The sequence below is a fragment of the Gorilla gorilla genome, chromosome 2 (genome assembly GCF_029281585.2).
Source record: "Gorilla gorilla gorilla isolate KB3781 chromosome 2, NHGRI_mGorGor1-v2.1_pri, whole genome shotgun sequence".
NCBI classification, from domain to species: Eukaryota; Metazoa; Chordata; class Mammalia; order Primates; family Hominidae; genus Gorilla; species Gorilla gorilla.
The window spans coordinates 194,924,867-194,951,054 of NC_086017.1; the positions used below are offsets into that span (position 1 = coordinate 194,924,867).

General features: G+C 49.1%; 3 protein-coding genes across 12 annotated transcripts in view; 1 reads left to right on the top strand and 2 right to left on the bottom strand.

Annotated features, from left to right (window-relative positions):
* Positions 1 to 15,559, top strand: part of YEATS2 (YEATS domain containing 2) — a 132,102-nt gene extending 116,543 nt beyond the window's left edge. For both annotated transcript variants that reach the window (XM_055381973.2, XM_031009024.3), the window contains exon 31: positions 15,300 to 15,559. In XM_055381973.2, coding sequence (XP_055237948.2) covers positions 15,300 to 15,315 — 16 coding nt within the window. In that variant the 3' untranslated portion in view covers positions 15,316 to 15,559. The remainder of the gene's footprint in view (positions 1 to 15,299) is intronic.
* On the bottom strand, positions 594 to 11,199 carry MAP6D1 (MAP6 domain containing 1). Of its 2 annotated transcripts, none has more exons than XM_004038094.5 (3): positions 9,842 to 11,199; positions 2,716 to 2,833; positions 594 to 2,158 (listed from the first exon to the last, which is right to left on the bottom strand). In XM_004038094.5, exons 1-3 carry the CDS (start codon positions 10,504 to 10,506, stop codon positions 2,078 to 2,080), a joined length of 864 nt encoding a protein of 287 aa, XP_004038142.4. In that variant the 5' UTR covers positions 10,507 to 11,199; the 3' UTR covers positions 594 to 2,077. The 2 variants fall into 2 exon arrangements, with proteins under 2 accessions (XP_004038142.4, XP_030864886.2); XM_031009026.3 differs by having other exon boundaries at positions 1,977 to 2,107; positions 9,842 to 11,099.
* PARL (presenilin associated rhomboid like) overlaps positions 11,199 to 26,188 on the bottom strand; it is a 58,701-nt gene continuing 43,711 nt past the window's right edge. For 2 of the 8 annotated variants that reach the window (XM_019024365.4, XM_019024366.4), the window contains 4 exons: positions 25,277 to 25,347; positions 18,427 to 18,528; positions 18,195 to 18,292; positions 11,199 to 11,427 (listed from right to left, as the gene is read on the bottom strand). In XM_019024365.4, coding sequence (XP_018879910.3) covers positions 11,271 to 11,427; positions 18,195 to 18,292; positions 18,427 to 18,528; positions 25,277 to 25,347 — 428 coding nt within the window. In that variant the 3' untranslated portion in view covers positions 11,199 to 11,270. Of the gene's footprint in view, positions 11,428 to 14,086; positions 14,407 to 18,194; positions 18,293 to 18,426; positions 18,529 to 25,276; positions 25,348 to 26,188 lie in introns of those variants that run through there. The other 6 variants (XM_004038084.5, XM_004038085.5, XM_055381981.2 and 3 more) reach the window with 3 other exon arrangements.

A 26,188-nucleotide genomic window follows, 5' to 3' on the forward strand; every position in this document is an offset into this window, starting at 1 on the left:
CGGCTGCCCCACCAGCACTGCCAGGAAGGGGCAGGCCCGGTTGGTCCTGGCTGAGGTGCAGCAGAGCTGACCAGCCCATTATAGGAAAAGAACAAACAAGCATCTGGGCGCTGTGCAGGGTGACGTTGGCCAGGGGTGGTGAGGGGCTGGGAGCACAAGCTAGAGGATGCTGGGAGCTGCAGGTGGGAACACAGCTGGCTCCCAGGGAAAGTGAGGAGGGGGGACTAAGGCAGGAAAGAATAATCCTAACACCTGTGCCTCAGTTATTTCCTGTACTGAGCACCCCACCCGTAAACACGGATGTTCTTGGCAAGCCACAAGGTGTAGCTGGTAGCGTCGTCACTTCTCCTCAGTGAAGAAACGGAACCCCAGTTGCTCACAGGTAGCAAGTGAAGCTGGGATTAGAGCCTGAGGAGCTTGAGAGAGAGGTGCCTGGGTGAGAGTGGGGGAGGGGTGGGTTCTGTGGGCTGCACCTGCCACACGTGCCCTGCAGCCCACAGCAAGAACTGCTCAGCATCAACAGGCCTCTGAGGTGTGGCGGCAGCTGGGCCACACTGAAGTCCTTAGCACCAAGAGACCGGAGAAAACAAGCGTGAGAAGACTCGTGCTTATAATTTAAGAAACTGAAACTGTACATTTTTGCATTTTAGTAAAATCTGAGATTGTACAGTTTAATCTCATTTCCACAGACACCCAGCAGGCAGCCTCTTTTCTCTTAGAAAAATCAAACATGCAAGCCGTAAAGTCAGGAATAGCTGAACCCCTTGGATAAGCACACACTTTGGGCTTCTTTAAAGCGAGCCTCTCATCAAGAGCATTTCCTTTGCTGGCATGAGGGGAGGGCTGTGCCTGCCAGGGCTAGCACCTGGGAGGGACGCTGACAGGCAGCCGGAGCTGGAACCACTGTCCCACCTGCACGTCTGGTGGCTTTGAGACCCGAGTGCCACCACCTGCAGCTTAAATGCTCGTCTCACTAGAGCCACTTGTGGGCTGGAGAGGAAGAAAGATCCAAAGGGAAATCCACAAATTTCCTTACTGAAGACTGTCCCGAGCTTGTACCTCTAAGCTTTAAAAAGAGACGAAGACCCTTCAAATGTGTGAAGGCACCAGGCGTGACCCATGTGGCCATGCTGGCTGGAATTTACGGAGGAAGTTAGGAGAGAGCTTTGCAAAGAAAATGAACTGCCTCTTCAAAAGGTGGTGAGTTTTCCGTCACTGTACATGTGAGCAGGGTAGACAGAAGGGGAAGGGTTGGTGTAGAGGACATTTTAAGGTATTTCAGGGAATGAGACAAATGCCACCTTCCCAAAAACAGTTCCAGTTCTCAGCCAGTGTGTATGATAGTGCCCTGCTCATCATCCTTATGTTAGCGGGAAAATCATTAGTAACAAAATGTGGATTCAATCTTTAGAACCTACCACAAGGTAAATGTGAGTCATTCAATCCCAAGAACTGTTTTGTTAAAACATGAGGCTCATCTTGGCCATAAGGAGGTCTGTGAAGTGGAAGCCCATGACTGACGGTCTGTTTCTTCTGGAAATTTCCTCCTGGATACTCAGCATCACCATGAGTCATGCAGGTGACGGCCCAAGATTCCAACAGCTTCAACTGCAGGGGCCATTTGTAGGAAGAGCCAAGGGTCTCACTGTAGGTTATGAAATTAATCAAGTGCTCATGCATCCTGGGAAATCCACCAAAAGTGGACATAACTGGTTCTTTCAAGGGCCGGATGTGTCCACATTCCTCAGCTTCCATGGACCAATTCGGTTCCCAACTGACTTGATCCTCAGGCTCCTCAGATTTCAAAACTGAGAGATGGCCAGATGGCAGTCAACGAACGCGGGAGCCTTCCACAGGCTTCTCAAGAGGATGCTTGAGGCTGAGCTGAGCTGGGTGTGCCGAGTCCATCGGTGCATCTGCCCCACACCAGCACTTCGGCCCTGGTGACAGCTTTGAGAGGGGCTGTGCCCTCCCGCAGGGGCCCATGCCATGCTCTCGCCCAGCCCCGCGGCAGTGGGTCCTGAGGCCGTTCCCCAGCCCTGTCCTGTCGGCAGCCATGGTGTCACGGTGCAGGCAGTCACACGTTGAGAATCCGGGGAGCTGAGGCCTGAAAGATGGCGGAGGGGTTAGGAGTGAACTTCTTCCTCACCTCTGGGACCTGAAAAATGAAGTGTGGCCACATATCAGTGGGACTTTTCCTTAACTCCCTACTCTTCCCCCCTACCCAGCTCCAGGAAAAAATCCCCTCCCATCCTCTTCATCCTCCAGGAGTTGAGACCTGAAGGGTCAGAGGGGACTTGCCCACCGTGAGCCATAGGCGTCACTGCATTAGCAGCTGAGTGGCACACGGACCTTCCATTCTGCTCCCTGAACCACTTGGGAATCGGAGCTGAGATGCCCCCACTCCCTTCCATCGTCTCTTTCCTCTTACACAAATGCTGTGGTACTCAGGCCAGTCACTAGCGTTCAGTGGCCAAGGGTAAGATGGGGATTTAGGAGGCAGAGAGACCCTGCTCACCAGAGAGGCCAACACTAGAGGGCCACCCAGCTGGCTAACGATGAAGAAGTACCTTGGGTTTTTGTTTGGGACATCTGGTTGGCACTGCTGTCCCTGGTCATAATTGCATTTTACACCATGAAAATCTGGCTCCTAATCCCTACCCGGGGAAAGAGGCCTCTATACCCACACCCCTGCTGCACCAGCTTCCGGCTGACCTGGAAGCCGGCCCCAGGGCTGCTGTCCCATCCCGAAGTGTGGGTTGTGATGACTTGGGCAGGTTTTGTCTTTGTGGATCTTGAGGGCTTCACTCCAGTCCAAGCCTGGAATTCCTGTCTGGAACAGAGAACACGGTCACAACCTTGCACAGGGTCAGCCATCCCTTTACCGACTCCCCAGGGGCTGCTGCTCTGCCCCATGCACGGCCCTGCCAATTGCTGAAACCCTCAGCTCCAGGCAGTCCTTATCATCTTCCCAAAGACAGAACTGGCAAGGCAAGTGCACTCCCGTGCAGGCCCAGCTCCAGGAGAAAGGTGTGTGGCTGCCTGGCCCCTCACCTCAGCGATCCACTGGGAAATCTGGGCTCACCCCAGTCCCTAAGGAAGTAGGAGAGGAAGCTTATTCTCACACTGCAGGCGAGCGGCAGGGTCAGGGCAGAGCTCAGTCAGCACCTGGTTCTCATTCAGAACGCAGCAGCACCTGGCACGGCTGGGTCTTGGAGACTAGCAGCCCCGGTGCTGTACCTGCACCCCCTGCAATTCTCCCACACCTGCCCCTCCAGAGCCAGGCTGTTTCAAGAGACCCAGGTCATGGTGGCTGCTTATGCCTGAAGAGGAAATGCCCTCAGCACTGGGCACAGCCCTGGCTTGCCAGACCCGCTTAAGACTGAAAAGAAAAATAAGGCTCAGAACTTTTAGTTTTTTATACTTTGTCTCATTAACTCATGCAGAAGAATGGATCGCAGTGACCATCTCAAAAGACTCCAAGGTGGCCTGGCCTTTGCACAGCTCTGTGCATGGTGGAGGGAGTGGATCATGCGCTCTTGCTGAGCCTGTGGCGGGGAGGGTGGTGTGATGGGGGAAGGCGGGCCCTGGAGGGAGAGGATGAGGCTGGCACCGCTAGCTCCATGTACCGGGAGCAGCTTTCTCCATGAAAAGACAGTGCTTCCATTTCTCTGAACAAAAGGGACCTCCTTTAATTCTACCCACTCCTCTGCAAGATGGGGAGCTCAGAAGGCAGAACTCCCTGTGTCCCAGGAGCACCTGGCCAAGGTGGAAGTGTCCAGCTAGCTGGGCCTGGCACCCACATGTGTGCGGAGTTGCTCCTGCCCAGGCTGGACACTGCCGGGGTTGGGCTTCAGGCCCTGAGGTCAACAAAGCTGCCTTTCTCTTTGGCAGCTGCACAGCTGGGGCACCACTGGGCAGGCTGCGTGGGCAGGGAATGGCTGTGTCCATGGCCAGCACTGGGGTGCCAGGAGGAGAGCTGGGCCGGGGCCGCATCAGGTAATTTTCACTCCGGAAGCCGCGAGCTTCTGAAGACCAGCTGCCCAAACCATATGCTGCTCTGTTCCTCCTGGGGAAGCAGGTCCTCCCCTGGGCGCGCCCTTCTGTCCCCAAAACACTTCACATGCCCACGCTAAGCCTTGGGCCTGGCATCCTGAGCCTGCTGCCCTGAGGTGGCTGCAGGGGTCTCAGAGCAGGAAGCGACCAGAGCCACAGACTACAGCAATCCCGGCAGCTGCCAGAGGAGGAACCCAGGGCTGGAGCCCAGATGGGAGAGGGGATCTTAAAGATGGAATGGGCAGGACCCGGTGACTGCCTGGAGAGAAAGAAAACAGACTCATGGCTCAGGCCAAGATTAGTAAGAAATACAGGCCTCCCTGCCTGCTGTGCCCCCCTTACAGTGCTCAAGCATGTTCCGGCATCAGCCCCGGATGGAGGATTGGGAGGCCTGGGTTCTCAGCCCAATATGGCTTCAAACACATTGCTCAACTTCCCTGAGCCTCAGTTTCTTCTGAAAAGTGGGGCTGCTGACCCATGTGCCTGAGGTGGTTGTGAGTCTTCATTTCGGGCACTCAGTAAAGTGGGGCCGAGTCTTGTGGAACTTGAACATCAGCCCTTAACTGCCCCACCTAGGAAGGAAGGAGGGAAGCAACCAGGGAGCAAGGACTGCCTTCCAGAAGTGGGCGGGGCTAGCACCTGGGCCAAAGGTGCCCAACGGCCCAGAGAGAATTCAGAGGGGGCCTGTCAGGTGGAAGGAGCCAGGCTGGCTGTGGGTAGGACCTGCTGTGCCCATGTGGCCAGGCAGGCAAGGCACATCAACTCACATGCAGACCAGGAGCCAGCAAGGCAGGTCTTGCAGGGGTGGAGAAGCTGAGGCCCGGGGATCCTGGGTACTCCCTCAAGAACCTTGAGTTAGGAGTGGCCTCACATCTTCAGGATTCCTGGCTCTGCTCGTTTCCTTGGCTTTCTGAATTTCTTAAGTTTGCTTAGATGATATGCATCTTACAAGACAAGGCTGGAGGGAGTGGCTTGTATCAGGTCCCAGAGCTGGAAGGTGGGGGTCCCAGAGGCCCACTGGCATGGCGCTGGGGGGGTCAAGTTCAACAGTGATCCTGTGTTTCTGCCCGAATTGGGGGCAGGGGTCCAGGCAGCCAAGCTCTTGCTATTCCTGCTTTTCGGATGAAGAAAGGGTCAGAGACGCTGACCCAGCCAGGCGCGGTGGCTCACGCCTGAAATCTCAGCACTTTGGGAGGGCAAGGCGGGCAGATCATGAGGTCAAGAGAACGAAACCATCCTGGCCAACATGGTGAAACCCCGTCTCTACTAAAAATACAAAAATTAGTCCAGGCACAGTGGCTCATGCCCGTAATCCCAGCACTTTGGGAGGCTGGGGCGGGCGGATCACGAGATCAGGAGATCGAGACCATCCTGGCTAACACGGTGAAACCCGGTCTCTAGTAAAAAAAAAAAATACATAAAAATTAGCCAGGCATGGTGGCGGGCGCCTGTAGTCCCAGCTACTCGGGAGGCTGAGGCAGGAGAATGGTGTGAACCCGGGAGGCGGAGGTTGCAGTGAGCCGAGGTCGCGCCACTGCACTCCAGCTTGGGCAACAAAGCAAGACTCCATCTCAAATAAATAAATAAATAATAATAAAAAAAAATACAAAAATTAGCTGGGTGTGGTGGTGGGCGCCTGTAGTCCCAGCTACTCTGGAGGCTGAGGCAGGAGAATCGCTTGAACCCAGGAGGCGGAGGTTGTAGTGAGCCGAGATGGCGCCACTGCACTCCAGCCTGGTGACAGAGTGAGACTCCGTCTCAAAAAAAAAAAAAAAAAAGAAAAGAAAAAGAAAAAAAGAGAGGCTGACCCACCTGAATTTACACACCAGGAGGTAAGAACCCCAACAAGCCCCGACTCCTGTCTGTGAAGGCTTTTCCACAGCTGGCCTCAGGACACAGTTCAAGAAAGCAAGTGACTCCAAGGAGGCAGCTCTTAAGGGATGAAAACCCATGGGGGCTACAAATTTGATCTTTGGGGCAAGTCACACGGGTTCCACTCCCTTCTCTGCCATTCAGAGCTGTGCCAGCCACTCAGTTTCCTTGTCTGTAGAATGGGGACGGCAAGCACTACACGAAGGCTGCAGGGGGCTAACCTCAGGGAGTGCTGAGCCTGGTGTGCGTTAAAGCAGAGAAGGTGACAGCTAGCACCTTTACCGTCACCAGAGCTGGGAGGGCCCGGCAGGACATTCACTCACCACATGTTCCACACAGATGAGGGACTGCTTTTTTTTTTTTTGAGATGGAGTCTCGCTCTATTGCCCAGGGAGGAGTGCAGTGGCTCTATCTCGGCTCACTGCGTCCTCCACCTCCTGGGTTCAATGGATTCTCCTGCTTCAGCCTCCCGAGTAGCTGGGATTACAGGTGCGTGCCACCATGCCCAGCTAATTTTTAGTAGAGATGGGGTTTCACTATGTTGGCCAGGCTGGTCTCGAACTTGGGATCTGCCCACCTCATCCTCCCAAAGTGCTGGGATTATAGGGGTGAGCCACCACGCCTGGCCTAATTTTTATATTTTTAGTAGAGACGGGGTTTCACCATGTTGGCCAGGATGGTCTTGAACTGACCTCAGGAGATTCATCCATCTCGGCCTGCCAAAATGCTGGGATTACAGATGGGAGCCACTGCGCCCGGCCTCTTTTTAACTTTAAAATAAAAAAAAAATAACTTCTGTGATAAGCATCCTTACAGCTAAATCTTTGTTCATATCATCATTTCTTTGGGATAAATTCCTACCTGTGGAATTAAAGAGCCAAAAAGTATGAACTTATCCCCCCAATTTTATTAGTTTTAAAAACCAAGCTGGGCACAGTGGCTGATGCCTTTAATTCCAGCACTTTGGGAGGCTGAGGCAGGAGGATCGCTTGAGCCCAGGAATTTGAGACCACCCGGGCAACATAAACCCCATCTCTAAAACACACACACACACACACACACAACCCCACGTGTAGTGCCCACCTGTGGTCTCAGCTACTCGGGAGGCTGAGGTGAGAAAATCACTTGAGCCTGGGAGGTTGAGGCTGCAGTGAACTGAGATCATGCCCCTGCACTCCAGCCTGGGCAGCAACAACAACAACAACAACAACAAAACAAACAACAACAACAAAAAAACCCCAAAAAACCCAACTGTATCAAGGCATTATTTCCAAACCATACAATTCATCCATTAAAAACATACAGCTGGATGACTTTTGACAAATGTAACCACTTGGGTACCACCACCATTATCAAGACACAAAGAACATCCCATGTCCCCAGGAGGAGGCTCCCTCATAGGTCGGCACTTTGTAAGGAACTCGCTGGGGGACAGTGGTTGCAGGGTAGGTCTTGCATTCACTGACACGTCCTCAAGCTGAGCCGCAGTGCTCAGGCCCTAGACTAGCCAGCTGGAGGGGCCTGAATAGCGGAGAGTCTGGAAGGCCAGGGGTCCTGAGCGTGCAGCGCATTCCAGCGGCTGAAGTTCTAGGCACCAGAGCAGGGCAAGGGGTGGAGCTTGCAGGGAGACAGCTTCAGCTCCGGGAAGGAAGCGCTTTCTGTCAGTTACAACAGTCTGCCCATGGAGCGAGCTGACTTGCATGGCGCTGGGCTCCTCTTTACTAGGGATGTTCTAGCAGAGGCTTAGCTTTTATTTATTTGAAACAAGGTCTTGCTCTGTTGCCTATGTGGAGTGCAGTGGCACAAACACTGCTCACTGCAGCCTCGACCTCGCAGGCTTGAGGGATCCTCCCACCTCAGCCTCCCAAGTAGCTGGAATCACAGGCAGGCACCACCACACCCAGCTAATTTTCTATTTTTTGTAGAGGCAGGGTCTCACTATGTTGCCCAGGCTGGTCTTGAACTCCTGGGCTCAAGTGATCCTCCCACCTAAGCTTCCCAAAGTGCTGGGATTACAGGTGTGAGCCACCATGCCTGGCTGGCTTAGCTTTTAGAAGCAGTCCCTCATCCGGGCATGGTGGCTCATGACTGTAATCCCAGCACTTTGGGAGGCCGAGGCAGGCGGATCATGAGGTCAGGAGTTCAAGACCAGCCTGACCAACATGGTGAAACCCCATCTCTACTAAAAATACAAAAAATTAGCTGGACGTGATGGCACACACCTATAATCCCAGCTACTCAGGAAGCTGAGGCAGAATTGCTTGAACCTAGGAGGTGGAGGTTACAGTGAGCCGAGATGGTGCCACTGCTCTCCAGCCTGAGCGACAGAGCGAGACTCTGTCTCAAAAAAGAAAAAAATCAAAAATAAAAATAAATAAAAATTAACTGGGCATGTTGGCACAAGCCTGTAATCCCAGCTACTCGGGAGGCTGAGGCAGGAGAACCAGGGAGGCAGGGAGGCAGGCTGGAACCAGGGAGGCAGACATTGCAGTGAGCTGAGATTGCACCACTGCACTCCAGCCTGGGTGACAGAGCGAGACTCCGTCTCCAAAAAAAAAAAAAAAAAAGTTAAAAAGATAGGTAATACATGGACATGTTACAAAGGCAAAAAAAGCAATCGTTCAAAAGAGCAGAGTGAAAAGCCTTCCACCCCTGGCAGTCCCTATCAAGTTCCTCTCCCTAACGGTACCATCTCCTCAGACATCCATCAGGGCATCCTGTGCTTATTTGAGCATATGTGTGCATATTAATACCCCTTTTTAAAACACAAATAGCCTACGTGCTGCTGGGCACCTTGCTTTTTTGGTATGCGTATATTTAAGATCCGCTGGGTTTCAGTATCCCATTTCATGGCTGTGCTATAATTAACCAGTTCCCTACATCAGCAGGACAAGGGGGTTGTTGTACAATGTCTCCACCTATCTTACGCTCCTGAGCTCCCACCCTACCTTGTAGGATACCTGTAGGGAAAATTCCTAGTAGTGAAATAGCTGCATCAAAGGAAAAGTAGTGCTTTTAATAGTCCCACATTAGAAACACCCTAAATAGTCAATGGTAAGGAAGTAGATAAATAAAACTTGAAGATATAAAGGCATATCCATAGGATACAATACTGCACGTTTATTAAAATTCATGTTGCAAAACATGTAGTAATACGGACAGACTTCTACAACTGGTGAAAAAAGTGTACAGTAAGAATCTAACCATGTAAAATATATCAGTGCATATGCACCAAATGCACGTTACGGAGTAGAAAGAACTCGTCTGGGGAGGGATCAAGGAGATACGTATTTTGTTGTAATTTCTGTACTTTCCCATTTTTCTACAGTATGAATTACTTTTGTGGTAAGAGGAAAAAAGGGAGAAAGCCCTCGGCTGTCCAGGAGCAGAGCTGGGCTGGGAGGTGGGGAGGGCCCGCGGACCCGTTCTCCCTGAAGGCCCCTGTCACAGTGGGACTCTGAAGGGCTCACCCACACGGGACCCTGCGCTCGGTCCTCACCACCAACGCCCGCACAGAAGGCAGTGACCGGAGAGAGCTGGGGGACATGGCCTGCGCGCACCCCTCGCACGGCTAGGCCCGGCGGTGGGAGTTAAAGGGAGGCCGGTTCCAACTCGGCTGAAGGCAGGCCATTCTGACGGCTGCCCCCAGGAGGGCGGCTGCGAGGGCGGCGGTGCGCTCCCGGCACGGGGGTGCTCGAGCACTGAGTCCGGGCACGGAGCAGCGAAGGCGCCGCCTGCAGTGCCCACGGACCAAACGGGGGTGACCTCTGAGGCCGCCGGCAGCTCCGAGGTCGCGTGGGATCCGGGCTCCAGGCGCCTCCGCTCTCCCGCCCACCCCATCCCTCTGGCTCCGGGCCTCCGCGTCCTCCCACCACAGGGTGGGGACTCGTTGCGGTCCCTACCCAGCCCATACCTGTACGACGTGGTCGCTGCTGCAGCCGCGTCCGCGTCGCCGATGGGCAGCACGTAGACCCCGCGGGCGCCGGGCGCAGGTGGCGTGGAGGACTGCGCGGAGGATTTGCCCCTGCGGCCGCCCGCCCCCGGTCCGCGCCCCGGCGGCGGATCCTTGGGCCCGGCGGGCGCGGTCCACAAGCCGAAGTCCCGCTGGTACTGAGTGAGCGGCACGTCCCGGCCGGAATCCCGGGCGCCCGCGGGAGGCTGGCCCCTGCGCGAGGCGGCGCCGCCCGTGCCCGGCTCCTCGCTGTCGAGGTCCGAGTAGCCGTGCAGGGTGAGCGGCACCGCCACGTCGGAGCGGTCCAGCTGGTTCCAGCGCCGCGCCAGGCAGCACAGGCGGCTGATACAGGGCCACGCCATGCCAGCCCCGGCGCCCGCCGCCCCGCTCCCGGCGCGCGGCGTTCCCGGCCGCGCCTCCTGCGCCCAGCGTCCCCGCCCCCGCGGCCCGCCCCGCGCCGCCGCAGCACCGCCCCCCGGCACGAGGGTGGGCGTCCCGGGAGGGGGCGCACTCGGCGGCAGCCCCACTTGGCCGGGGCCGGCTGCGCACGGCTGGAGCTGGAGGGAGCGCGGATGGGGGAAAGGCTGCACCGTCGCCAGGGGGCACCGGAACCCGCCTGCAGTCATTTACAAGTGTCCATCTCGAAGAATGCCTCAGAATTGAATCCAAAGTTCCCTCAGTGTCATCTTATAAATGGCCCCGGCTTCGCAGAGGCCAAGGGTCGGATGGTCGCAGCTGGGAGCAGTCCGCCAGCCGGGAGGTTCTCCATGTGGCCTCGGGACGCCCGGCGACTGCTGCATTTGTGCCAGGCTGCACCGCAGGGACTCCGCGGGCACAGGGGCAGGTGCAGCAATGAGGGTGTCAGAGAAGACTCGGGGCCCTGCTTCCCGGAGAACACGTGTTTCAGTCAGCCTGTGAATCGCCGCCTATTTGCCTTTAGGATGCTAGTCTACATTTGTGACAACCAATCCACTTTTCATTAGAATTGGCATTGGCCACCAATCGACCTTTCCCTGGGTTCTGAAATTCCTAATTTTAAAGCATGGCCACTTGCAAAGGCTTTAGTTTGATAAAGCGGCCACAGAACTGGCCACTAAGCTATCAAGTTCCTTTCCTCCTGTGCATGCGTGGCTGTTTTCAGGCAGAGCTGTTGAGGGATCCTCCAGCGTAAAGGCAGGTCTGTTCAATGCAGGACACGGTCTCAAACAACTCCCTGACCACCCACAAACGCCTTTCTGAATATTTGACACATGCTCTCGGTATACACTGCAGACCAATTACTAATAACACTACTGAGACAGCATTAATTACCCAGAGCTCCATTTCAAGGTTGTACTTGGAAGGTATCCAGTCTGCGCCTGGGAGGGGACTGCAGCACATCCCTGGTCAGTCAGAAAACAGATTCATCTCCCAAAACATTGCCTGTCTTAGCTTGAAGTTGTAGCAAAGTGACATGACGGCTGCCTAGAAGTGGCAGCAGGTCAGCTGAGCAGGCCAGGCCATGTCCCAGCAGGCAGCAGGCGAGGCGCCACGTGTAGGGGGAGATCCTGGAAAATGACACACAGGCGCCGGGTCAGAGTGAACTCTTTGTGGACTGTCCGCCACGGCCCTGGGTTAGCCAGCCTGGCAGGTGACGGTTGGGACTAAAATTCTCCATCTCGCAGGAAAAGAGAACAGCTCTCTTTTTATTACTTCATTGATCAAACAACAGTCAAAGAGCACTTGCTATGTGCTAGGAATAATTCCGGGTGCCTTCAGGAGGTTTAGTGTGGTAGTGAGGGACGGAATAAGTGTAATTGAACTGACAAAGCCAGGTCAGCATGAGAGGGAGGCAGGCTGGGGAAAGCTGGACTCGCCACCTGTTGTGAGGGAGGGTGGTTGGGCCAGGTGGGAATGTAGGTCACGGGGGAGGAGGGTTCAGCTGAGGTAGCAGATCATGGAGGGTCTTGGTGGCCACACTAAGGAATTTTAGCTTTTCATATGGCCGGGTGCAGGTGGCTCATGCCTGGAATCCCAGCACTTTGGGAGGCTGAGGCAAGAGGACTGCTTGAGCCCAGGAGTTTGAAGCCTGCCTGGGCAACACAGTGAGACCCTGTCTCTACAAAAACACTTTTAAAAATTAGCCAGGCGTGGTAGTGTGTGCCTGTAGTGCCAGCTACTTGGAGGCTGAGGCTTGAGCCCAGGACTTCAAGGCTACAGTGAGCTATGACTGCACCACTGAACTCCAGCCTGGACGAGAGAGAGAGAGACCCTGTCTCAAATAAATAAAAGTTTTTCACAGGTGACAACAAAGGAATGACAGACGTGTTTTTAGCACTCTGGCAGGCATATGGAGAAGCACAGGGTTGCTTTGGAGACCAGCTGGAAGAACAGGCTCAACAGTCCAGGGACTAAGAAGTGAGGACCACCACGGAGGCACAGGCACTGGGAGGGCTGAGGGGCTGGATTCTAGAAATAAGAGGCGAGAGAGGGAGATCTCGAATGGCTCCGGGTTTCAGACTTCACCGATTGCTCGTGTCACTCCTTAAGCCGAGTGCTATTTGAGGGGCCTGTGCAGGGCGGGGGGTGGTCCCAGTGCCTGGAACCATGCGTGTGTTGCAGTAGACACATTTACTAAGAGTACAGAGAGATTCTGTGGGTCTGGAGCTCAGAATCCTCACAGATAACTGAGGCTTCAGGAAGTGCACCCACTCAAGAAGTGTATGGAATGAGGGAGACGGCAGCCACGGCATGTTCCTAGGTACCCCACACTTCAGATGCCGGTGGAGGCGGCACAGCCCAAGAGGCCCACGGGCCAGGGAGTGCATGGCCTTGAAGGCAGTGATCACGGGTCCCCAGAGAAGCCAAGAGGAGAAAGTGAAGCACCCTCGTGGGCAATCAGGAGGGGGCTGTGGACAGCAAGGCTTCTCCGGCCACAGCCAGGTTCTGGCCTCCCCAGGCCATGCACAGAGGCTCCAGCATTGAGGGGTTTTAGGGACCAGGAGGTGCTACAGGGACTTCTTTTTCCCAGTCACAAAGCAGGGACAGAGAGATGTCTTCATTGCCTCTTTGCCTGGTCTGCCCAAAGCACGATGTGAATTAATGTTGGGCTCTAGAGGGAATGTCCCTATGAACTCAGCCTCCTATCCCATCTCTGGAAAACGCATCTTGCCTCATCTATGTTGCAGAGTTGTTAGCAGATGTCAGAGCAAAGCATTGTGACCTTGGGCAGTGCCCCTACACCACGTGTGCCGTTTCCTCGCTGGCAAAATGATGGCTAAGATAACTCTCTCCCCTAGAAGTGATACGAGTTTAGAATAGAATCCCGTGCCTGGGAAGAATAACTGTAAATCATAGTAGAAACAAGTCCAGCCTGATGGAAGAAGGATATGAAGGACTGCCAAATACTGGACAATTTCTATATGCTGGGCGCGTGCTGCCATGCAGTTCTCACCTGCCTGGTGAGGTGGGCACCACTCCCACTCCTTTTCCAAAGCCGCCATTCCCATCCCCCACGGTGCACAACCTGAGTCCGATCGGCCACAGGAGGCTGAAATCAGGGCCTTCGATCCTCCCAGGACAAAGCTGCAAGACTTGGTATAACATTTTGAGGCCATCAAAAGACTAAAAATTCTCCTGTAAATCACTTCAAGATGAACAAACTCTCAAAGTGCGTTTCCTAGATGTCATTCTCAATCACGAGGGTAACATGAATTCCACAACAGTGAGGCTGTGACGACGACAGCCACTATCTGCTATTTCAGTAAGACGCTTCAATTAGAACATACACTTTCAAACAGAAGATAAAATTCGGCTCAGATTCAAGTCTGAATTTACCCAAGTCACTTCTTTCTACCTCTTATCTACAAATTGAACCTAGAAAGCAAAAGCTGAAAATAGCTTTTTGTATATGCCACTCACTGCCAGAAAACACTACCTTTCCTGAAAATTCAGAAAATACTGCAGCTGTTATTTCAGATCATGCTGGAGAGGGGATACTCTTGACTTTTATGTGCAGCCAACCCAGGGAAGGGGGAGGCAAGAAAGAGTGAAGGCTAAGCAGAGGCGCTGGAGGGTCCAAAGACAGGCAACCAGCGCCTTCATGTTCTGATCAGGCCTTTCAGCGTGCACTCTCCCCAGGTCCTGGCTCAAATGATGTCAATGCAACAACCAAAGCAAAATGCCAGAGCCGTGTCGGCCCCTTCAAGAGAGAACACACACATCTGCTTACAAACTAGATAGAAACCTTTATTTCACAACTTTATCATCATTCACATTCTAAAAAGACACGGACTGGGGGACACAGCTGAAAATAGTGGGAGGCCAGATGCTGGCATCTTCCAGACGGGAGCATAGCCATGGTCACTCTAGCCGATGTCTCCTGGAGCTCTCAGGCGGCACGGACCAGATGCACCACTACTGTCCAATCCCAGTTTTACTTAGAGCCACCTCCTTTTTTGGGGCCATTAGTCCTTATTTCATGCCAGATTTTCACTAGCGGCTCCCTGTTCTTCCAAATCAGTTCATGACCGTAAGTAACATACCATCTGGAGAAAAACAAACAAACCAGGTCCGACATTCAAACAGTGTGACATACAAATGGTAAGTAGCATGGTGACAGATCCCAAGTTGACATTTTTAAAATCGAATGCCACTCACTATGTAGCCGATTAAAACTGACTCACATCGAGAAATGATTTAGCTTTCATATTACAATATGTAAAAGGTAGAAGAAGGATGTGACGATGGCTGAATGCTCTGCAGTGTGTGAGTACTTCACATATACTACTTTTGATTCACCACTATCTGCAAGTTAAGTATCAGTTTTCCCATCGCAGACATGAAGCAACCAGGTCTGAAAGAAAGTAGTTTGTCCAAGGTGCTAATAGTTTCTAAGTGGTAAATGAAAGCTCACTCGCAGGTCAGACTGACTCGATGTTCTGAAGTGTCAGAATTAGCACTGACTCAGGATGGCTATCCCAGCTTACATGCCTCCCGTCATCTTCCTCCTAACTATACGAAGGGTGGCCCGCTCATCCAAACTCTGCCCCGCTTTAAGATACCTACTTCCCATCCCCACTCTCTGTTCACACAGCCTAACTGTGGCCTGAAGCAATGAGCCTGGGAGGCTGACGCACAGAGAGGTTTAGTAACTTCGCCTGCTCAGGTTCCACAACTAGGAATCAGCAGACTGAGACTAGAACCCGAGTCTGCTGCTGAAGCCTGTGCTGCAGGCACTGGACTTTCCTGCAGCGTGTAGGGAGCATCTCCTGTGAGCTGGGGAGCACACTGCGCTCTGGGAAGGGTCTGCGTTGGAGAAGCTCCTGAGGGCACTGGGGGTAGAGAAAGGCTTCCTGGAGGAGGTGGGGTGGATTTCCAGGGGCAGTTAGTGAGAGCTTGCTATTGAAACCTTTATTTTTGCTCTGGCTTCCCCAAACAGATTTCATGTTCCCTGAGGCAGAGACCAGATTGTGTTATCTTGCATCGAGCTCCCAGACACCTGACTGAAAAAATGCTATTTGACTTGGAGTGGGTGAGAAGAGCAGTTTAATGTTTTAATATTTTAAAAATGTTCTGAATGTGTATGTTTAATTATAAAGGGCTTGATTTGTACCTGAATCTTAATATTCACTAAATATAGTTAAAATCTGATTATACACATTAATTAATAGGCATGTAATAAAAATTCTCTGTGCTTAAGTCTCCGGTGAATTTAGAATGAGAGAAAAAGGAGCACCCTAATATTCAAATGCAATTATAAAAATTCTCCCCAAAAAAATCACTTTGTCAGGAACTCTTCATTAATAAAGTGTTTTCCCAAATCTTTTTTGTTGTTAGACAGAGTCACGCTCTGTTGCCCAGGCTGGAGTGCAGTGGCGTGATCTCAGCTCACTGTAACCTCCGCCTCCTGGCTTCAAGTGATTCTCCTGCCTCAGCCTCCAAGTAGCTGGTATTACAGGCATGCACCACCACACCCGGCTAATTTTTGTATTTTTAGTAGAGACGAGGTTTCCCCATATTGGTCAGGCTGGTCTGGAACTCCTGACCTCAAGTGATCTACTTGCAGCCTCCCAAAGTGCTGGGATTACAGGCGTGAGCCACTGTCCCTGGCCACCCAAATCTTTTTAACCTACTTATTTCAAGCAAAGAGTCAAATACTTTAATTTCACAGGTATACTGTCTGATTATACTCATAAATCCAAAAGGAATTTTTCATTTGGCTAAACTAAAATCGGGAAATGCAAGATGACCGATTTCTAGGGCACTCTTTTCTGTAGCGGCAGCGCAAGCCAGCCCTCATCTGAAACTCCAGCTCTGCAATTGTTACTTGTGTGACCTGGATAAGTTACTTTCTTTAAGCAGTTTCTTTTTCTGTAAAATAAAATACCTCACAGGATTTTAAGAGAATTAAATCCTTAGCTTAGGCACACAGCAAATATTCAGCGTATTAATATGTTAGCTATTATTATTGCAACAGTACAATGTGAATACTGTAAGGTTTGGTCAGAGGCAAAGTCAGGGAAATGTATAAGTGGATACTAATGGAGTCTTTACCACCAACAAAATCAGGGCACTTCAACGAAAAAAAAATAAATAAAAGATTTTAGATTTCTAAATCTAGATTAAAGCTTTTAGAAAAGATGAATTCTGGACATGACTGAGATCTAGTAAATGAAAAGGAGTTTAAATTAGAAACAGTAAAGAGAAAGGATTCCTCCGCCTTTCAGACCCTGGACTTTAAAATGCATTTGATCCAATTATTTTCAGAATGGAAAAAGGCCACCTAATTATAGTTCAGATGAATAAAAACCTACTGGGGAGAAGAGCCTTGAAGTATACACGGAAGATAAATTTAGAGCTCACAAAACAGAACCCCTGCATGTTTCTCATACTGTAATATCAGGTCAGTTTCTACTATTTATACTGCACTGCTGTTAGAGCTAGACCTTGCATATACTACATACTACTCCTCTTTAATCACTTAAAATTATAAATGGCATAATGGCATTTAGTTCTGCCACCTACTGGGAAAAACTGCTTCACTTAGAATAGATTTTTCTTTTTTTTTTTTTTGAGACAGAGTCTCACTTTGTCGCCCAGGCTGGAGTGCAGTGGCGTGATCTCGGCTCACTGCAAGCTCTGCCTTCTGGGTTCACACCATTCTCCTGCCTCAGCCTCCCGAGTAGCTGGGACTACAGGCGCCTGCCACCACGCCCGGCTAATTTTTTTGTATTTTTAGTAGAGACAGGGTTTCACTGTGTTAGCCAGGATGGTCTCGATCTCCTGACCTTGTGATCAGCCTGCCTTGGCCTCCCAAAGTGCTGGGATTACAGGCGTGAGCCACTGCACCTGGCCAGAATAGATTTTTCTTTTTAATAAAAAAAAAAATTAAGTTTTCCATTGTCATGGAACAAAATAAAAACCAAGTAAGGGGAAAAGGCAACATTGATGTAAGAAAAGACAGGCCCCAAGAGGATCCAGCTCAACAGACTCATGCTGAAGGGTCTCCCACGATCAGATGGACGCCAAGAGTCCTGACCGTGTTTCCGTGATACAGTTGCTACTAAGCACTAGTCTAGGCAAAACCCCATCGTCTGAAGCACACGTGGAAGGTCTTGTAGCCACAATGCCATTTGCTGTGACCCAAGGAAGCAGTTTAGCAACCAATTCCATATGGTGTGGTGGGGGTGGAAAGGGCTTACAGAGGTGGGTTTACAGCTCTGCTCTGCTATTGAAGAGCTGTTTGGCCTGGGGAAGATGATGTCTGAGCCTCAGTTTCCCATCAGTAAAATGGGAGTAGTAATAGTATAACATAAGGGAACTAGCTTGGTGCCTGCATACAGCGGGTACTCAGTAAGTGGTCCACATTGGTTTGCAGTCACTGGCCTCTACTCCAGTCATACAGAGCAATGGCTCCGCCAACTCAGCATGTCTAAATAGCACTGGCGAGACAGAGGTCAGGGTAGCAGGGTGGGACGCCAGGCAGGGGAGAGGAGGGCAGGAAAGTCTGAAGGGGAAAAAGATGTCAGCACAGACTGGGGGCCAGGCTGCAGTCTTCTAAGAGGGGGCTGGGAATAACAGGCCAAGAGTTGGGGCAACTTAAGGTTAAGCGTAGGGTAAAGGCACAGACTGTCTCTACAATGAGCCAGGTATGCTGGGTAAACCCAAAGCAAGCCATGTTGAGGTTTCCTCACCCTCCCAAGCCCACCTGCTTCTGCTTCCGTTGCATAGTTCAATGTCTCTGCCATGGGGATGGGGGGTAGGGGTGAGGCTGGGGTAGGAGGAGGGCATGACCCAAGGAAATAGTTTAGCAATCAATTACACTCAAACTTACATTCCAAAAAGAGCTCCCCCAAGATGTGCCGCATGATCAAAAAATTTCCATCCCAGGATCATTCCTGCTGTATCCATGGCGATAATGGCTTTCAGGGCCTGAAAGGCAGCAAGAAACAAGCGGCACAACTGTGATTGCTCCAGCACTGACATTTCTAACTTAAGGGCAAGAACCCACTCAACATAAAAACATCACCACTATCCCCAGAACTGCACTTCATAAAAATACTTACATTCCCTGCTGTGAACGTGAACATCGGAAGGAAAATAATGGCAAGCCTCCCTTCTGGGATCTTAGTGCAGACAGCTGCGAGGACTGTCATGATGGCACCAGACTGCAAAGTAACACAGCAGGGAGAATGGGAAACTCAATATGCAACTGCTTAGTGGCTACAAGGTCTAAAGAGCAGCACATTTTCTAGAAAGTTTACATGCTGCACATTTCTAGGTGAGCACAAAGCTTAAAAGCTTTCAGTTACTTAGGTCCCCACTAATAGGTGAAGGAACTAAATGTCCTTCACAACAGTAATCGCTTGGAAAGACTGAATTTTTACTATGGGGCAGTAAGATGTATGTGCCTCATGATCCGCAAGGACAGTGCTAAGCGTGTCATGCGCATCTTTCACCTATGGCCTAGGAAAGAACTGCTCACACTTCTCTGACAAAGCTCCAACCAGAGGGAGTGGGCATGAATACGCCCAAAGAAACCTGCATGCATGAAGCATGTTTCATCTTAAAAAATTCATGTGAAATCTTTATTCATCTTCATAAAGAAACAAAACATTGCCAGTATGGTGGCTCACGCCTGTAATTCCAGCACATTGTGAGGCATGAGGATCCCTTGAGCCCAGGAGGTCAAGGTTACAGTGAGCTATGACTGCACCACTGCACTCCTGCCTGGGCAACAGAGTAAGACCCTGTCTCAAAAATAATAAAGGAATAAACTGATACACAGAACATGGATGAGTCTCAAAGTAATTATATAGAGTAAATGAGGCCAGGACAACAACAAATAGTAGTATATGCTGTATGGTTCCATTTTCAAACTAATTTATCTTTACTAGAAGTAGATAAGTTGTCGCCAGGGGTAGAGGAGGGGCAGGAAGGAGTGACCACTAGGAAGCTTTTGGGATGAATATGTTCATGATCTTGAGTGTGGTGATGGTTTCACGGGTGTCTACATGTCAAAGCTTACCAAACTTTAAATATGTGCAGTTTTTTGCATGTTAACTAGTAAACCTGAGTTGCCTGCTTTTTAAAAAGACTACATGGGGCTGGGTGCAGTGGCTCACGCCTATAATCCCAGCACTTTTGGAGGCCGAGGCAGGTGGATCACCTGAGGTCAGGAGTTTGAGACCAGCCTGACCAACGTGGTAAAACCCCGTCTCTACTAAAAATACAAAAAAAAAAAAAAAATTAGCTGGGCGTGGTGGCGGATGCGTATAATCCCAGCTACTTAGGATGCTAAGGCCCGAGAATTGCTTGAACCCGGGAGGCAGAGGTTGCAGTGAGCCGAGATTGTCCCACTGCACTCCAGCCTGGGTAAAACAGCGAGACTCTGTCTCAAAACAAAACAAAACAAACAAACAAAAAAGACTTTATGGGAGTCCTCTGTACTATTTCCTGCAACTTTCCATAAGTTTTTAATTATTTATGAATGAGACGTTTAAAAAAAAAAAGACACCTAAGAGCAAAATAACTTTTGAAAGAAGCCCCTATCATTAAAAAGAAAGGTTCCTACCTTTTCATATAAAAAGGGTTGTTTCTGGAAAATAGCATCTACCTCTCTTAATCAATGTTTTCTTAATGTCTCCTATGTGACGGGTTGCTTCAGAATACAAGATTATCTTACATTTGGGGAATTACTAAAACTTTAAAGAAAATTATTATGAGTCCCAGAGATCTCAGATGTCCCCAGTCCCTCATATAACTGCCAAGTGGCCTCAACAGGGAAACAAGCTCGGGTTGCATTCTTAGAAGTCAGGGTAACTGCAAGATGGAAGGACAGCATGAACACTCCTCAAAAGGAGAACCCAAGAAGACCTGAATTTTGACCAAGCTGGCTTCTGTGCAAGAGACTATAATTATAGCCGGGCACAGTGGCTCACGCCTGTAATCCCAGCACTTTGAGGGGCCGAGGCAGGTGGATCACCTGAGGTCAGGAGTTCAAGACCAGCCTAGCCAACATAGTGAAACCCCGTCTCTACTAAAAACACAAAAATTAGCCAGACGTGGTGGTGGGCGCCTGTAGTCCCAGCTACTCGGAAGGCTGAGGTTGTGGTGAGCCAAGAGTGAGCCACTGTACTCCAGCCTGGGCGACACAGTGACACTCTGTCTCAAAAAAACCCCAAAACAAATCAAAATTACACGTTTCCCCAAAATGAAGCAAATATAATTTGATTAGTTGATATGAAAGAGCATTAAAATTCTATGAAGTTCTGCCAGGCACAGTCGCTTACACCTGTAATCCCAGGACTTTGGGAGGCTGAGGCAGGCAGATCACCTGAGGTCTGGAGTTCGAGACCAGCCTGACCAACATGAAGAAACCCAGTCTCTGCTAAAAATACAAAATTAGCTGGGCATGGTGGTGGTGCATGCCTGTAATCCCAGCTACTCAGGAGGTTGAGGCAGGAGAATCGCTTGAACCCGGGAGGCAGAGGTTGTAGTGAGCCGAGATCGCACCTTTGCACTCCAGCCTGGGCAACAAGAACGAAACTCCATCTCAAAAAAAAAAAAAAAAAAAAAAAAATTCTATGAAGTTCTTCTAAACTACGATTCCATAGACGATTATTCTCCATCTGTTAAAAAAAATTGTCATTATCTGTACAATTCCATGGAAGGCTGGTTTTTTTGTGATTATAACTTATTGTAATTATTACATACGCAGTTCCATCATCCTTCTAGAATTTTCTTGATGTGGCTTTTATATAAATTTAAATATTTATATGTCTGAATAAATCACAACTTGTTTTTTGACAAATATTTGGGCTTACTCCCATGCAGAGAGACTTTTTTCACTTTTTCGAGTCAGAAAGAATTTAATGAAAATGAACCCTTCTCTTCTCAGAAAACGCTCACATTCATACACAGTTTAAGTACAGTGAGTCATGAACCCTGATCCAACAGACCTAAGAGGTGTGGGTCCATGGGAAGAGGTGAAGGTCTTTTGTTCTCCATCAATATTTTTATGTACTGGTTACATACCTGTAATCAATATGCACATCTGATTTTTTTTACTTATTTCATAAACATATATTTTTTGAGACAGAGTCTCGCTATTGCCCAAACTGGAGTGCGGTGGCACGATCTCACTGCAACCTCCGCCTCCCAGGTTCAAGTTAATTCTCACACCTCAGCCTGCCAAGTAGCTGGGACTACAGGTACACACCACCATGCCCAGCTAATTTTTGTATTTTTAGTAGAGATGGGGTTCCACCATGTTGGCCAGGCTGGTTTCGAACTCCTGGCCTCAAGTGATCCACCCACCTCGGCCTCCCAAAGTGCTGGGATTACAGTTGTGAGCCACTGCGCCTGAGCTCACAAACATTTTTCTGTATCTATATAATCTTCAAATCTATCATACTTATGTTTTTTAACTTTTTTTGGTATTATAATTTAAGCGAATCTGCTCCCTCTGCTTACAAAAGCTAAGTACAGCTAAAGACCCTGGGTGTTACATATGAAACAAATGTAAGAGGACTCTGAAAGGAAGAGAGAGGAAAGCGGAGCAGCTAGGAAGCCTGAGATTCAATGAATGTTGTGGTGGTGAGTTCCCTGGGCTTTCTTTTGGCCTCATATCGATCATCCCTCAACATGTTCTCTCTAGTCAAGGACCAAAAAAAGACAGCCTAGCAAAAGAGACCTTTTAGACAATATTTAGAGAAACGGGTGCCCAGCAAAGGCTGAGCAGAGCCTAGACTTCCACCCTTGCCACACTGTAATGAGGCATCCCAATACGCCTAACAGGCGGTGTCAGTGGAAAGAAGCACCCTTGCTCCTCCTAGCCACAGCGACATTAGCAGAGGCACACTAGGTAGCCTGCACGCCCTCAGCTCCCATCCCTGCCCTGCAGTGACAAGAGCCCCTATCACTCAGGAGGCAAAGGCTGCTGAGTGAGGAACCTGGACGTCTACTCCTACACCCAGCAGTAATGAGTCACGGCACCCCCTCTCCTCATCAGAACAGTGTCAGAGGAAGACTACTGAAACAGTAGATTTCAATAAGATCCAAAGTCTCATCATATCCAAAATGATCAGGCTTCAACTGAAAAATCACTCATCATATCAAGAACCAGAAAAATCTCAACTTGAATAAGAAAAGACAATTGGCCGGGTGTAGTGGCTCACACCAGTAATCCCAACACTTTGGGAGGCCCAGGTAGGAGGATCCCTTGAGCCCAGGAGTTTGAGACCAGCCTTGGCAACATAGGGAGACCCTGTCTCTACAGAAAAGTTTAAAAATTATCCAGGATAGTACCAATACAGTAATTTACAAACGTATTTTAACAGTCCCATTCAACTTTCTTTTTCTTTTTTTTTTGAGGTGGGGTCTCGCTATGTTGCCCAGGTTGGAGCACAGTGGCATGCTCATGGCTCACAGCAGCCTCACCCTCCTAGGCTCAGGCATTCCTCCCACCCTCCCACCTCTCCTGAGTAGGTAGGATTACAGGTGCATGCCACCATGCCCGGCTTAATTTTGAAATTTTTTGTAGAGATGAGGTCTCACTATGTTGCCCAGGCTGGTCTCAAACCTCCTGGGCTCAAGTGATCTTCCTGCCGTGGCTCCCAAAGTGTTGGGCCTGCAGGCGTGAGCCACTGTGCCTGGCTGTCCCCTGCATCTTATAACGTCTCACTAAACCAAGAGGACTAACGCTTTACATTTTGTAACAACACAACTTTGTTAATGGTGTTTTTTTCCCAGATTTCTCATTAAAAATGCCATTATAGCTGGTGATTTAATTTCCTTGAATTTTAATCACAGATTCGTTAAGATATTTGGGGATAATGTTATCCTACCATGGCTCTGTAGGATTTTGATGACTGAACAGGAACTACCATGTCCACATTTCTTACCACGTGCTTCTTACTGTGCTAAGCACTCTAAATGTACTTGCTTTGCACCTCAGAAACAGATGGTGTGATCCCCATTTTATACAGGGAAACTGAAATTCAGAGAAGTTCAGTAATATGTCCTAGAAATCACACGTAAGTAGCAGAACCAGGATTCACCCCCACTCTAACTCCAAATACCTTATTGCCATACTTCATTAATTTTGCACTTCAGTTTCTTATCTATAAGATGAGGACAACAGCTGTCCAAGAGCACATCAAAATGCCCTCGCAGGTCCTTTCAGCTAATTAGAAAGGTCTCTTCACTCTTAGAGCCCCCAAAGTCCTCTAGAGAATCCTCATTCCTTTCAGTGTGTATTAGATGTGTGTATGTTTTCTCCCCAGCTAAATTCGAATTCTGAGTCTCTGATTCATCCTGGTGGTCTTCACTGCCTTCATATATTAGGTGCTTAGCTGTTGAATGAGGTAGACAATATGATTTGAAATATATAAATTATATCAGAGCGAAATTTTATAAAGAAAATAAACATTCCACGAAGGAAAAAAAGGGGGCTTAAGAAAGCATGTAGTCATAGGACAGAATACAGGCCTCACTAGGAAAATTAAGTGTAAACAAATTTGGGGAACATACAAATTAGGGAATGGTTATTTTACATAAGAATTCTTTTCAAAATTGAACCTTTTTAGAGTTCCTTTAAACAGGAAATTCCCTATTTGAATGCATTTAAATGAATTAGTATTTAAATATGTACAAACTGAATGTGTAAGGAAATATTACATAAAGATTTCCATGTGCCCAGAAATCTGCCATTAAACTCAAAAGACACTTAAAAAATTTTTTTTTTCTTTGAGACAGGGTCTTGTTCTGTGAGACAGGGTCTTGTTCTGTCACCCAGGCTGGAGTGCAGTGGTGCAATCTCAGCTCACTGCAACCTCTACCCGCTGGGTTCAAGTAATTCTCCTGCCTCAGCCTCCCGAGTAGCTGGGATTACAAGCATGCACAACCACACCTGGCTAATTATTGTATTTTCAGGAGGGACGGGTTTCACCATGTTGACCAGGCTGGTCTTGAACTCCTGACCTCAAGTGAGCTGCCCACCTCAGCCTCCCAAAGTGCTGGGATTACAGGTGTGAGCCACTGCACCCAGCCTCAAAACACACTTAAAAAAAAATTTTTTTTTTGAGACAGGGTCTTGCTATGTCACCCAGGCTGGGGTGCAGTGGTAAAATCACAGCTCACCGCAGCCTCAACCTCCTAGGCTCAAGCTATCCTCCTTCCTCAGCCTCCTGAGTAGCTGAGACTACTGGCATGAGCCACCACCCCCAGTTAATTTTTTAAATTTTTTTGTACAGATAGGATCTTGGTATGTTACCCAGGCTGGTTTCGAATTCTTGGGCTCATCCTCTCACCTTGGCCTCCCAAAGTGCTGGGATTACAGGTGTAAACCACTGCATCCAGCCTAAGAAATTTTTTTTTAAGCATCCAGAATATAAGAGCTCTGAGGGCAGGAGCCTTTTTTGTTGTTGTTGTTCCCCACTTTCTAAAACCAACACAAATAATCGTGATCATCTTGCTCACCGGCTGTATCCCCAGGCTCTAGCATAGCACCTAGTAGGCACTCCAATATTGACTAAATAGGAGGATAAAGTACCAGATTCAAATCTATAATTAGAATCTTCCAATACTGGATTAGGCTGTCTGGTTTACGAGGATTGCACACTTACTGTTCTGAGATATACTCTGCTCTGGTAAACATCTATATATGACCAATGGTTAAAAGCTACAGGCGGACATTTACAAAGCTTTACAAATGTATAAATTCTAAATTAGTCAACTGAAAATTAGTCAACTGTATTGTTTCAATGTTAATTTCTTGGTTTCGATGTTAGTTAACAGTAGGGTGAAGGGTATATGAGAACCTCTTATCAATTTTACAACATTCTTCTAAGTCTAAACTTATTTCAAAGTAAATTTAAAAATTAAATTAAAAAAATTTACAATAGAAATACTTACTGCACCAAGTGATGGTCCATATCTTCCTGTGGCAACTTTACCCACGTAACTGACAAAATTGGAAATAACACCTGAAAAACAAGTCACATTACAATAATTTAAGTGAGGTATAAAAATGGTTTACTTTTTTTTCTTTTCTTTTTTTTTTTTTTTGAGACAGAGTTTCACTCTTTCGCCCCGGCTGCTGAAGTGCAGTGGTACAATTTTGGCTCACTGCAACCTCTGCCTACCGGGTTCAAGTTATTCTTGTCCCCCAGCCTCCTGAGTAGCTGGGATTACAGGCGTGCAGCACCACATCCAGCCATGAAAATGGTTTTCATTTCTGATTTCTACACAGATAAACAGTGTCGGCTTTCAATCTGGATCACTGTGAGGGTACAGGCATGAATACTTCTCCTGCCTATCATTTCAGCGACTTTACAGGGGATGAAAAGTCTGATCTGCTACATGATCTGCTGAGCGACACAGTCATTCACTCTACTTCTCAGTTACCATTTTCCTCAAGTATAACATGAAGACTCATTCCCAAGAGTATATTCTCTGGCTGTACTCCAGACACACGAAATCAGAATATCTGGGGTGGGACAACAGACTGGATGATCCCGTAAGTCTCTTTGGCTTCAGTGCCATTTGAGTCAACGTGGCTTATTTTTAAAAACCTCCTATGGAGCAGGAATTAATGTATCTGAAACAGACCCTCTGTAACTACAACATAACTAGCGCTTGGGAAAGAACTATACACTTATCTTACAAGCCAAACACAATGCTCAGCTTCTTTTTTTGAAGGACTAGACACACATAAGTATTCGATGAACACTAATTAAGCATCTACTCTGGGGCTTGTGGTAGATGCTTTTATTTAGTCCTTTCTTTAACCCCTTGTCATGAGGAGGTAAGTATCATGAGGTTTAG

Excerpts from the sequence above, each read along its gene's own strand:
- MAP6D1 (XM_004038094.5), bottom strand. The coding sequence starts at position 10,506 with ATGACTGCAGGCGGGTTCCGGTGCCCCCTGGCGACGGTGCAGCCTTTC. Across the intron at positions 2,834-9,841 it reads GCAGCGACCACGTCGTACAG|ACAGGAATTCCAGGCTTGGA; the intron begins GTATGGGCTGGG and ends TCTCTGTTCCAG. Across the intron at positions 2,159-2,715 it reads GCCCTGGGGCCGGCTTCCAG|GTCCCAGAGGTGAGGAAGAA; the intron begins GTCAGCCGGAAG and ends TTCATTTTTCAG.